We start from the raw sequence: 13,208 nt of genomic DNA, 5'->3' as shown, positions 1-13,208 counted from the left end.
CCAGCCAGGTACGAGGAGACCCGTGGCAGACACTCCATGAGGATGCCGGGGGGGTTCTGGGGTAGAGCTTGGAGCTCAACTTTGTTCACAGGCAACACTTACTGAAATCGTACCCTATTTGTCACACCGGTGGCTTGCCGGGGTTACACAGTGAAACCACCGCTATACGTTTTGGCAGCAAGGTGAGCCTCCCAGCATGTCCTCGGTATCTAAGAGTCCCAAGACATAGGATTCCCATGCTATCAAGATACAGGTCCTGTTGTGCTTCCCAGCAGCGATATCTGCTGATCCGCGGCTACGTGCCAGTGCCTGTAATCAAAGCGTGTCATTCCCTTACACTGGGAGCAAAGGCTGGCAGCTAAGTTTCTTTTTTTGCTAGTTTGAATGAGCTGAGAAAACCAGAAGATCTCAGAATGCCAAAACCAGTGAAGGAGATACCCCACTTCAAAGATTTTATATAGCACGGAGATTTTGTGTGGTGCCGTCAAGATGCCCCACTTCTTTTACATGCTCTAAGAGCCAGATACACCTACTGACTTGAGGGGTCCAGCAACAAGCAATGGTGGGACAGCACTGTGCAAGGCCATGGCAGCCCCCAGGTTGGATTAACCAAAAGAATGAATAAATGCCACTCGCTCCCCCCAAAGGAGACAGCTTGTTATGAACTACACTATGGGCACTCGGTGGTTTCGCTTCTGAGTGATCAATTCTTGAGCGCTACACAGGTCTAATCAATTCCCTTTCAAATAGAGCAATTGAAAGAGGTAAATCAGGTCAGATGCCAATATTCTTCTTGTTCCATGCACCTCTGGCATGTACGGCGTTTCACAGGTGCTGCTGTATGTATCTTGTTTAAAATTCAGTCCTGCCTACTAACTTACGATGTTGAACAACTCTACGCGTGGGGCAGGACCGTCAGCCCGGGCTCGCAGCTCTCAGAGGGCAGCGGGCTCTTCTTCCAGCACCGTCTTGCAGTCCCTGACCCACAGCTTGTACGCTCTTTCCAAGGTTTCTTCGCTAGTGTCATTGAATATCTCTGTAAAATAAGATTTGTAGTTAATTGGACATCCAGAGAAGCTTCTCCTGCTTGCATACACTAACTCACTAGCGGGGAGAGTAGCTCCTCCAAACAGTTTATGAGAGTCTGTTTTCTTGCGAGTGTGTAGAGACTGAGCTTCATGGAAATAGTCTGGATGGATACTGATGCAAGAGATCACAACCTGGTCCCATGCATTGCTTCTATGGTAGGGGTTGGGCTTTTTAAAAAAAATCTTGTAAGTAAGAGTGTTTCACCCCAGATTTTGAACAGATACTACTTAGCTTTCAGGTATTAGTTCTAGGCACAGTAATACATGAAATTCCTTTTGCCAAGGATTATTTAACAAATATTTTCAATATATAACAAAGGCATTGTTTTTCCCTTACGACATTTCTGTTTTGTCTGCCAGAGCACTGCATTTAGACGGTTGGTTTGCAAACACAATTTGCAAAGTGAATCGGTCAATCATAATGCAATTAGCCCTCAGTCCTTAACCGAGTTCTGGTGTTTACACACAAGAGCAGGATGCAGACTCTCGACTGGGCTTATTGAGACGTTAAGAAAACCCCAAGCAAAACCAGAAACGTACAACCGCCGAACCACAGAGCGCGTTTCCCAGCGTGTCAGTGGACATGATGCCCGCTGCCCCCCAAGCGCCGGCTCCTGGGGGCTCGCTGCCCTCCCTCGCCGCCGTACCTGCTACACCGAGGCCGGTGGGGAGAGGCATCCGCGGCTGTCCCCCGCTGTGTTTCAGACGCTCCATCAGCGCTCTCTTGATGAGGGGCCAGCTGCAGCCGCCGTGCCAGACCGGCAGCTCCAGGCCCCTCATGCACTGGATGATCTGCTCCTTCTCCTCGGCGGTGATGAGTCCCCGCGCGTGGGCGACGTACGTCATGAACGCCATGTCGATGTTCACGGCTTCGCCGTGCATCAGCGACGGCAAAACCCTCTGAAACGGAGCAAAGGTGGGTGGGGGAAAAGGTTTGGGGTGACAAGCAATAAATAATTGGAAATAGCTTTTTCGAAAAGTACTCGTGAAAATTGTCATTCGACTCAAAGCAGTGGAAGTACAGATTTGCTGGATATTAGCTTCTTGTGATTTATGGGTTGCAGAGGATGATCTCTTTTACGGGTGATTAATTGCATGTAAAATCTCCCACAGGGATCCAGGATCTAATTCTTCTCCCATTCAAATCACTGATGAAGAGCACCATGGGATGGAGAGAAGAACTCTGAATTTTGCATAAGGTCTAGTCCCCCTCCCTGATTCCTCAGTGGCAATTTCTCCTCAGTAATACAGACTATGGTCTCTGTGCCTCTGCGCTGTTGTAGCTCATGTTGGTGATTTCTAATGGTTTTGCTGAAATCTGGTTATCTTTGTACTTTGGTAAATGCCCGATAAGAAGCAATAACTGGTCTGTGGTCTGAATAGGAAACACGGGTGGAGGTGTGGGGGAAAGGGGGCAGGGAAAGGGGTCTCTTTATCCAACAGGACCAGGCTGGGTGTGTTGGGTGATCTGAGATAATGTGCAAACCTGGAATTTAGCTCAGCTCCTTCTGCATAAAGTTTTCATGCTGCTGATGGAAAACTTTTTTTTTTTTTTTAAACAGATGTTGAAATATAAAGTCTGTCACTTACCATTTCCAGCTCTGGGCTTATAAGGTGACCAAAGTCAACCAGTCTGTCCAGGTCATCCTCCCAGAGGTTGGGAGCCAGCTCTTCCAACATGGTTTCAATCGCAATCCTGGTAGTCTGCAGTGCAGCATCCCCATGGCTGGCAGAACCACTGTAGGACTGGAACTTGGTGTCCAGCAGGTATTTCCCATGGCTCTTGAGCAGGTCAAACAGCCCTTTGTGTTTCATGAGTGCCATCTAGGGTAGAACAGAAGAGGTGATTAAAGATAATTATGTGATTCTTGTAGGGGCTGTTGAAAACTTGAGTGTTTCAATAGACTAGACTATAATATCACGTTATACGCTAGCAAAGAAATACCTACACACTTGGTACGCGGGCAAGTTCTACCTCTGCAACATACAGTATTTCTGTAGACACAGTTCTTGCTTAGAGTGTATATGGGACTGTAGGAGTAGGAAGGGTACACCAGTCTGGTGGATATTCAGGGCTTTAGGAAATGTGGCCTGGTGGCATTACATGTGTTGTCAGCTATGGTAAGTGAAGACGTAGAAAAAGGCAGTGTGGAAATGCCCAGTGGGGCTCTGGTAAAATGGCAGAGATGATGGGAGCACTGGTGGGCAACTTCCCTTGCTACTGGAGAGCCCTGCCCATGCTGTGAGCTTGCTACATGCTCCAGTAGCCCAGCAGATGGTTTGGAATGAGCTTTGGCTATTTGTGTGCCTGGCAGGAAACTCGAGACTCTCAGCTGAGTGGTGGCCATCCCATGACAGGGACTGGATGGTGGACACCCCCGGGATAACTCTTATCTAATCCTTGGGCAAGGAAAGGTGGGAAAGCACTGCAATATGGGCAATATGAAGGTTCAGAAGTGGTTTCATTGTTAGAAGTATGTAATTTTTCACCCTCTGACTCGGGCATTAACCCCTCCTGCAGTGGGGAATGGTGACCTGCAGATTTGCCGGTGCCTGCCAGAAACCTCCAGATATCCTGGGGATTTCCCACTATGCAAGCACTGAAAAATGCTACTGATGAACTCATCTCTAATACACTTTAACAGCTTGAACTCTGCTTTATCAAAAGTTTTCAAAGCTCTTCAGGCATAAAACCATTTACTGTGCACTTCCCAGGTAATTTTAGAAGTAGAATTTGTCTCGCAGGAGATTAATTGACCACACTCAACATACCCCGCGAGGTCAGTGCAAATGATCTTGCAGATTATTAATGCCCAGTATAATGAACCTCAAATTCTCTGCCAGCAGTTCATTTTAGACTGCTATGGATCAGCCTCAACGGGAAGATGCTTTCTTCCCTGGTTGCGCTGTGTCTATGTCTGGCCTTCAGTTTTGGAGTTTAGTCCGCAGCGTTAGCACCAGGCACTGCGTTGAAGGGATATGTTCTAACAAGTTTAGCAGCTGTAAAAGTATATATAGGGTCAATGAGAGTTGAAAGTCCCCGTGCAACCTTGATGGCCCACCCTTGTTTGTATAGGGCGGTTTGTACAATGCCATGGATGCTGATGGACAGCTTACCAGCATTGCAGCCTTTCAATACTTAAAGGAAACTTATAAGAAAGATGGAGACAGACTTTTTAGTAAGGTCTGTTGCGATAGGACAAGGGGTAATGGTTTAAACTTTTAAAAGAGGGTAGATTCAGACTAGATATAAGGAAGAAATTTTTTATGATGAGGGTGGTGAAACCCTGGCCCAGGTTGCTCAGAGAGGTGGTAGATGCCCCATCCCTGGAAACATTCAAGGTCAGGTTGGACGGGGCTCTGAGCAACCTGATCGAGTTGAAGATGTCCCTGCTCGTTGCATGGGGTTGGACTAGATGACCTTTAAATGTCCTTTCCAACCCAAACTATTCTATGATTCTACAATTTCAGTGATGAAAACAGCAGGTGCAAAAGTTCATACCTTTAAAATTTCACCAAGGCCGTTGGAGATGTGTCGCCGAGGAATGCTCTGAATGAAGGATCTATCCAGGAAACTAGCTACCGGGGGGGTGTAACCCCCGAGCTTGTTCTTACACTGCAGGAAATTTACCCCATTCTTCGCCCCCACACTGGCATCAACGTAAGAGAGGAGGGTTGTTGGGACCCGAACGTAAGGGGTACGTCTTCTATAGAGCGACGCGGCTAGTCCTACGATGTCCAGGCAGACGCCTCCTCCGATGGCGATGATGGGCTCCGTTCGCCTGTCGATGCTGAAGTTCTGGACTTCTTGCAAGATGTTCAAGACCAGGTCCATGGATTTCGTTTCTTCAGTGGTAGGCAGGGCGAGGATTTTGTGCTGAACGTTATTCTCTTCAAAGTATTCTCTGACTTTGGAGCCATAAAGTTCATCAACAACTTCATCTATGACGATAAAGCGCCTTAGCTTCCTTTTGCCACTAGTGGCTAGCTCTAGTTGCTGGGGGTCAGTAACGTGACCCCAGAGCAGAGTAGTGTTAGAAGGATCCAGAATATTGTACGTTTCTACCACTTTGTAGCAAAAATAGATGGGAGCTTCGATTGTCCAGGAAATCCCGCCTTCGGAGACGCATTCACCTCTGGCAAGGATCAGAAAACACAGTTTGAAATTATTTTATTCCTCTTTTGTACTTTGCATGTCTGAACTAGTTTAAGGATGTAGCTTGGGGGTAGGAACGTGATGTCTCCTGCCCGTGCAGTGCAAAAGCGTGGGGCTGCATCTCCCAGGTGTCAGGGCTCAATTGCTTTGGCACCAGAGAAACCCTCCCACATCTTAGAGAACAGTCAAGTGGCTGAACTTCTACATGGTAATGATAAAACAGAGAGCAAGAAGGGCTGGGGAAGCAAATAATTTTCCTTCTAATTCATTCAGTTGTCAATAAAACAGCAGAGAAACCCAGAGAAATCATCCCAGCTTCCCAAAAGGGAGTGGGGAAGAGATTACCAAAATTTTCCGAAGTATTTATGAAGGAAACATCCTCTGCCTAGTACATCTGGGTGATATGATTGGATTTATTCCTGTCTATCTGCACACAGCCACACACATACACACATCCCTCCATAGAAAATAATGGCTCTACGGTTCTCCATTTGAACAGTGGATCTCATCATAGTGTGGATCCCTTTACCTCAAAACAGGTATGATAGAAATAGGAAGTGCTCTCAGGTAATTAAAATGAAAAAGTAATTATTTGAGAGTTGGCAAAGGTTTCTATAGTGGAGTTTGAAAGGACAAATAGAAGCCTACAAAACTGGCACGTAGTATTTATATAAAACAGTGAAGAACGCAGCCCTGCAATCCAGTTATTACTTCTCCTGTTGGGAAGGGGGAGCCAGGTGAAAAACAAGTGGCTTTTTTAGTTTGTTGGGAATCAGGAAAGGGTTTGGTTTTTTTTAAAGACAGAACAAAACTGAAAAAATGTTTTTTATATAAGACGTGTTCTTGAGCTGCAGTTGGGTAAAAATTGAAGGTTTCCACGAACCTGTGTTTTGTTTGTGAATGAGCAGATAGTTCATCAGATAATCAGATGTCCATACCTGCCCAATTTCTTTCCACATGCCTGAGCTTTCTCTTTTTGGTCTAAATAGATGCTTCTCTGCTTTCTTTACCAAATTACCTCTAAACCTGCCCCTAACATTTTTAAGTATTAAGTGAGGATTTATATCTTCCAGAAAATTTCTTCTGTGCTTTTAAAATGCAGTATTACAGAAAAGTCACCATGTACATTTTAATGCATCAAGTATACACCTTTTAGCTCTACTTTATGTGCTTGTGCATCCACCTCTGGCATGTGACCCTTTTAAGAGACGGGATGGTTTTGAATGTTAGTTGGCGGAATCAGCTTTTGAGTGCTGGATGGCACCGCTAGCACCCACAGCAGCCCCTCTGCTGTACAAAACCAGTAGTGAATTTGAGGCTGAACACACCCTTGTTAAAGCATATGTCAGCTGGGGATTTTTCTGGGTCTGCTCTGGGCCCTGGGTTCATCCTGCTATTGACTGAGGTCCACCAGACTGCCTTTGGATCTGCTAAAGTCCTGTTCTACCTGCTGCAGCTCTGCCTGAGCAATGGTTGCGTGCAGCCGCTGCCGGCGCTGGTGAAGATCCCTCTGACCTGACTGAGACAAGGGTTAGACTTGTGGCGTTAAAACCTGAGTACGACAAATACTAGGAAACTTCTGACATGCAAAACGTAGCCGTGTTAAGGAAGACCTGCATCGCAAATGGGGCTCCATGTGCAGATGAAAAGGAGTATCCTGTAATTAAAGGATAATTAACTGGAGAGATGTAATATCAGCAAAGAGCTGTATGTATCCCTGGGGGAAATTTATCTCCCTCCTCTCTCTGAAGCAGCATCAGGTGGCTTCTACAGTTTGGGAGATGTGTTATGGGTTTTGCTCCTGTCAGTGACCTACTGTGTTTATTTTTTCCATCTAGGCATTTCATTTATCTGCAACCACCTCTATAAATGCATCCTTCTCCCATGCCTGTGCATGAGCTTTTGCACACAAAGATTTCATGTACGTACAGGGGGAAAAAAAGCCCAAGTGCAGCATTTGGAAGTCCCTGAGTAAGCTTTTCAGAAGTTTAAAGAAACTTCCCATCTACAAAAATTGAGGCTGTTGATAAAATTCCCTCTGTAACTTAGCCAAATCACGCCAAGGAGAACAGCAAATACCCGTGCTGCCATCCTGCACACATTTGAAGCCCGCTTTCGCAGGGCTGTACACGTAATGGTGGGTTTAAGCCACAACGGCACACGAGATGGTTTTTCCAACTAAGATGCATCCCGCCAGGCAGACCACGCAGTTTGGCTAGCCAGAGCCATCCAGCGCAGTCGCCAACGAGCAACGTGGGCTCCTATACTTACATTTTTGCTTCGGAGAGAGTTATCTTGTCCTCGCAGTCAGAAAGGGCTTCTCCTTTCTTGATCCGGCACCATGTGCTCTTGACCCGCACCAGCTGGAAGTCCGTCTGCCGGGGCTCCTGGGGCACAGTGGCCGGGGCCGCTGGCGCAAAGGTCTCTTCTGACACTGGCATGCTTCCAGAAGGTAAAATCTCCCTGTTCAGAGATCTCCCGTAACTGGGTGCCTTTGAGGTGCTTTTTAAAGGCTCCAAGGTGACCAGGCGTTGGAAGGGCAGGTCTTGGCTCCACAGGGAAGACCAATTACAAAACTAAGATTACCTAATCTGGGATGCACGCTAGGGGCGGTAGGAGCATTTGAAGACATGTGCAAGTACCTTGTGTAATCGGCTAGTTTTATAATTCTTAAGAAGTACATACATACAATAGGAGTGCATACATCAACTTCCAACATGATGCCCTACGGCAAATTTAAAGTTATGAAAGGCAATTTGTGTGATCTTCCACGACATTCAGGAACCTCCTTTGTTGTGCGGGGCCTCTGATCTGGCTGCGGCTCTAACTCGCTCTTATGGGGTGAGACGTAGATCAAAAACAGGCATAAAAGCAGAGGCTGAAAAAATGGTTCTTCAAGAGCCCATCGGACAAGACCACTTCTTTGCATTGAAGGCTTAATTGCAGCCAAACTCACTTAGGAACCTACATTTATCTCAGGAGCATGGGGATGGGATCAGTACCAGTTGGTCAAATCTCTTTTGAGCTCACATTCCTGAGATTCTCTTGTGTTGAGGAATGATTTTTTGTTGTTGTTTTTAGCTTTTCTGGTGGGTTTAAAAGAATAATCAGAGAGCGTTTATCTCCTGAAGGGCTGTTTGGCGGATGAGCTGAGTTTTGATTCATTTGCCCAGCTGTCTGTGGGACTCTGAGATGCTGAGGTTTCCCTGCAGTGGAGTCATTTCAGGATCAGCAGTGTGGTCCAGGCAATGGTATCTGAGCCTTGATGACCCTGCTTTTTGGGTCCCGAGCTTTCCTGCAATTGTCACCTATTTGTCTTCTTAAGACTATGCCAGATCCCCCCTCCGTGTACTCAGGGAGACCCCATCTCCCTACCCAAAGGCACGTTGATCCTGTGGGGTGGGCTCAGCCAGAGGGATGAATTCCCCTTCTCTAGGAAGCGATGGCATGGTGGGGGCTCGTGGGGGGCCAGCACCCTGCTCCCCCGTGACCGAGGGATGCACAATTCACCTTTCCATGTGATCTTCCAGCTGGGGCTTTCAGAGGGTCCCGGGCTCAGCTTGCCAAACGTTCCCTTGGCGTACAGCAATGTGTGCGGAGTCCAGGGGGAGATCTTCCTTTGATTTCACCAGCAGTGCCTGACGGTACAAACCCATCTTTGCAACCTTCTTGGCAGTGTTTCTGAGAGCTGTCCTTGTTCAGAAGCAAAGATCAAGAAAATCAAAAACAGGCATAAAAGCAGAGGCTGAAAAAATGGTTCTTCAAGAGCCCATTGGACAAGACCACTTCTTTGCATTGAAGGCTTAATTGCAGCCAAACTCACTTAGGAACCTACACTTATCTCAAAATTAGTTTTGGGGAAAAAGCTACAAGAATAAACTCTAAAGCCACGTAGCCCTGCTCCAGGAAGGGTAATAACTTCTAACATCTAGTTCTCACTGCTGGCTTCATCTCCAGGTGGCAAAGCACTTTGCAAAGGGGACAGACTGTTATCCCCATTTTATAGAGGAGGAAAACAGAGTCACTAGAAGAGAAGCAACTTGCCGAAAGTCACCTCCAAAGCTAGCGGAGGGTGAATTAGATGGCATACTAAAGCTCTTAGCCTGTTTACTAAATACTCGTCTGAAATTTTAACTCCCAATCCAAACACAATTTGGATTGCTTTCCACAGGGACTGCAGGTCTAATGCAGTTTGTTGTTTACTAAATCATAAGATGGAATAATCTTAGGTATTCGAGGAGGTCTCTCCTCTTCATCTTGTTTATTTGTTTTGATTAATAGCAATGCACTGAGCATTGAGACTTATTTTATTTGCTTTTCTTTTACTCTTTTGTCCTGTGCATTTACTTATTTTCCATTTATACTTCCCTGTTCTATTCTGGGGAATATTCTATTCTATTGAAATGTCTTCTGTTTCATTTTAGAAGTTGACAAATTGACTTTCCAAAGTCCGTCTGCTTGCCATAGCCAATGACTGCCATGCCCTTGTACCATCCATCCTGCAGAGGGGCTGCCAAGAACCTTGCGGCGGAGACGGGCTCCCCACAGCCTCTTCACCTCCTCTGCCCAGCCCCGGCTCTCTCTGCACGCTTTGCCAGGTACATTGGGTTGGTCCTTGACTGAACAAGCCTAGGTGATACATCACAGAGGTGAAAGATGCTGTTCTGGTTATGGGGTAGTCCTTGTTTCCTCATTAGCTTCAGTTTGTGTTTCATCTGTGTGAAGAGAAGACGGCTGGCCGACCTCAGCTCCATCACATGCTCTTTGATTACTTTGCTTTAATTCCTCACCAGCCTTTTCTGCTCCAGCTCTGCTGCAGGCCAGCTTAGGCTTTTGAATACCTTGGATGTTCCCAATAGTTCCTCCTGAAGGCTCCTGGGACCCTTTCTGGGGGTGCAGGTCAACGGGTACCTGTGTGACACAACATTCGCCAGCCCACGCAGAGACCTGGAGCCCAGAGCAGGGGACGCTCCCATGTTCGGCTGTGCGAGGCAGAGGTGACCTTGAAGCTATGGACCACTTGCAGATAATCTGGGGTTCAAAGTCCTGGGCCTTTTTCGGCTTCATACCTGACCGATTAGCTGGGACACGTCTGTGCTATGTAACCAGAACGTTACGAAACTGCCAATTATCTCCTTGAGAGCCAGCAGCTTCCCGAAGTCAGGATTTGAACATCGCTCTTATGTAAAGCGAAGGCATTGAAAGTCGACTTTATTGTTTGTTTTTAATTCTTTTTTCATGTCAGATGCTGTTGGATCTCACCCGCTGCCCGTGCTCTGGGTGAGGGCAGGTATGTGCAGCTGGAGCGGGTGCAGCCCCAGCCCGGGGCCATCCTCCCTGCGCAGCCTTTCCCCAGGGCTGGGGCTTTGCCAGACGATGGTGGGTGGAGAAGCCCGTCCCCTCGACGGACACCTGAGCACTGACGTGCTGCTCTGCAGAGGCAGCAAACCCACAGCGGCATCCTCCGAGGCTGAGGGACAAGAAGCAACATGCATAATCCTGCAGGTAAAACTCCCTATGTGGGGTGAGGAGCTCCAGGAGAAGGTGGTGGTGACAGGAGGGGACACCGGGTGATGTCCCAGTCCTGGGTCCCCCGCTGCCCTGCAGAGATGTGACCTACAGGCTCTGTGGCTTGGGACAAAGGAGCAGAGGAAGGGTTTACTGGGGAGAGGAGTTTGAGGCTGAGCAGGGGAGATGGGTCTGCAGGAACCTGAAGTGGAGGGAGGAGGATGCTCCCAGGAGAAAGGGATGGGTGGGAAGGCGGACACTCGCAGTGCCAAGAGAAGTTTGGCTGTGAATGATTTCTGATGGATTGGGATGCTTGTTTTATAAATATATTTTTCTGCAGCTTTAACCTTGCCTCGGTGCATTCTGTGATAGCCATGTGTGCCTGGTGTGGCACACAGAGTGAGATGTTTGCTGCCTTTTTTGGCTGTTTTCTAAAATCGACAGCTGTGTGTGGGAATTGGGGCTTCTCAGAATGGGGAGACTTTTTCTCTCACAGCCTGATCTAAAGCCCATTGAAGCTATCGAAAGACTCCCCTCAACTGCCTTGGGCTTTGGATCCAACTGTCAGTGGGTGCCGCTTATTCCTGCCACAGACAGCGTCCTTTATTATGTATGAAAATAAACGTATGCTTTGCATACTCTCTGCCAGTGACTCCAGAGCCTCCCTAATGCAAGCAAAGGAGTGCTGGGGAGCATCCAGCTTTTCTATTTCTTTTCCAGCAATAAAGCCCATAGAAAATGTGTTGGCCGGCGTGTGTTTTCCTCACCTTTCCCTGAAGTTCAGGCAGAGTTTAGCACCCTGGTTCCTGCCACGAGCGGCAGCTTCCCCACCCCGGCTGCTTCCTCCCCCTCCTCTTCCTTGTGCTCCCGCTCCACCCCAAAGCTGCTACGTCTCCCCTTGCTGTCGCTGCTGTCTTTGCTGCAGGCTCTGGCACTACCGATGCTGAGGCCAAGCTGATAAATTCAGCTGAACCCGGCAATGTTTAATGGCCAGGCAGTTGGGTTTGGCCCGTGCTGGGTTTAACGTATTTCGGTCGAGCAGTAACATACGGTCTCTAAAGAGGCTGAAGTTTTGTGTGCAGGGTTCTGGTGGGGTAAGGAAATAGCTCGAGCATTGCATTGTGGTTTCCATAAACAGGAGTGCCTGGTAAAAAGCAATGGCTGAGGTGTATTTACACAATAAGATGAAGTTAGTGGTGAGTGTTGTGATAAGCTGTTGTCAACGCCTGCGGTGCCTTGGTGAATATGGTGGCTGGAACTGTTTGGGATGATCTTATCAGACTGGATTTCCAAGTGTTTAGCACCGAGCAGCTCCTGCCAAAGCGCTCGGCACCTGAGCACTGAGCTGTCTGGCAGCATGGTGTTCCAGTGGATCAGGTTCAGTGCTCTGCCCTGGCTGGGAAGGGGAGCTCTTCTAGAAGTCATTGCTGGGGCTGTGAAATAGATTTAGAGGCTGGAAGGTGAAGTGAGGATAGCCCCAAAAATGGGAACCGAAGATCTGGTTCTGCATCTTTGGCTGTGGCATCTTTGCTTTGTTTTTGCGAAATGCAGACTGCCTTCTTGTGCGCTTGTCTCCATGCCTTCTCCTGGGCAGCCCCCTGCAAACTGTACAGTGTCCTCCCCTTTCCTGGCTGAGCTCGCCCCCCCAAAAAAGTGCCATCTAAACCCAAGCTGCAGAGTTTAATTTCGCTTCTGGAGCAGCATGTCCCTCCATGGCACTGCATTGCCTGCCTGCTCAGGGGATGCTAATATGCCCCACACAGAGCCCCCACCTGCAATCCTGACTCATCCTGGCTTGAACCAGAAGTGCCTGATTCTGGAAAAAGGAGAAGTTGCAGTGTGTAATTCAGCTTCCTTGTAAAACAGGCTGACGGTGCTCTCTGCACCTACCGAGGAAGATGCTGGGAACAGTCCTGCTGGCATCTGTGGTCCATTTTAATAACTGCCAACTTATCTTTTTTATGAAGCTGCTGGAGGCTTAAAGCAGCCTTTTCCTGCTCTTTCATGGTAGGGTTTGAACTCCTCCGCTTTGCACCTGGCAGCATTTTCCTCCTCTGAGTGAGTTCACTTTTTCTCCTTTTTTTTTCCTTGTATGCATGAAGAAAGATGATGCACAATTAAATGGGAAAGGGAGAGAGATGTCCGTGCATAGAGAGAGCCGTGGGGAGGCAACCAGGCAATTTAGTTTAGTGCTTAATATGGTCCAGCAGCTTTGCTGGGGTAGTGCAAAACTATGCACTGAAAATGAAGCAGTTTTCCTGGAGTAACGTTAAAAAAAAAAAAAGCATTTATATAAATTTTCGCTCACCTTAGTGCTCAGAGCCTTTAGCACAGCCTGGCCGGGCTGGGCAGCCAGCCCTGAGCTCTGCTCCGACTTGTCGGGTGCTTGCATAAATGAAGACAATTCTGACCTCTGCTGTTGGCCCAAAGCATCATCAGGCTGCAAAAAATTCAGC

At 47.7% G+C, this 13,208-nt stretch overlaps 1 protein-coding gene across 1 annotated transcript; it reads right to left on the bottom strand.

Moving 5' to 3' along the window:
- Window positions 1-935: 935 nt before the first annotated feature.
- Window positions 936-7,700, bottom strand: LOC104316124 (2-epi-5-epi-valiolone synthase). The gene is made up of 5 exons (XM_069769917.1): window positions 7,516-7,700; window positions 4,591-5,224; window positions 2,679-2,912; window positions 1,736-1,988; window positions 936-1,036 (listed from the first exon to the last, which is right to left on the bottom strand). The coding sequence occupies exons 1-5, from the start codon at window positions 7,683-7,685 to the stop codon at window positions 936-938; spliced, it is 1,392 nt and encodes a 463-aa protein (XP_069626018.1). The 5' UTR covers window positions 7,686-7,700.
- Window positions 7,701-13,208: the final 5,508 nt, after the last annotated feature.

This window comes from Haliaeetus albicilla, chromosome 24, assembly GCF_947461875.1.
Source record: "Haliaeetus albicilla chromosome 24, bHalAlb1.1, whole genome shotgun sequence".
NCBI lineage: Eukaryota > Metazoa > Chordata > Aves > Accipitriformes > Accipitridae > Haliaeetus > Haliaeetus albicilla.
This window is presented reverse-complemented; position numbering and strand designations above follow the sequence as displayed.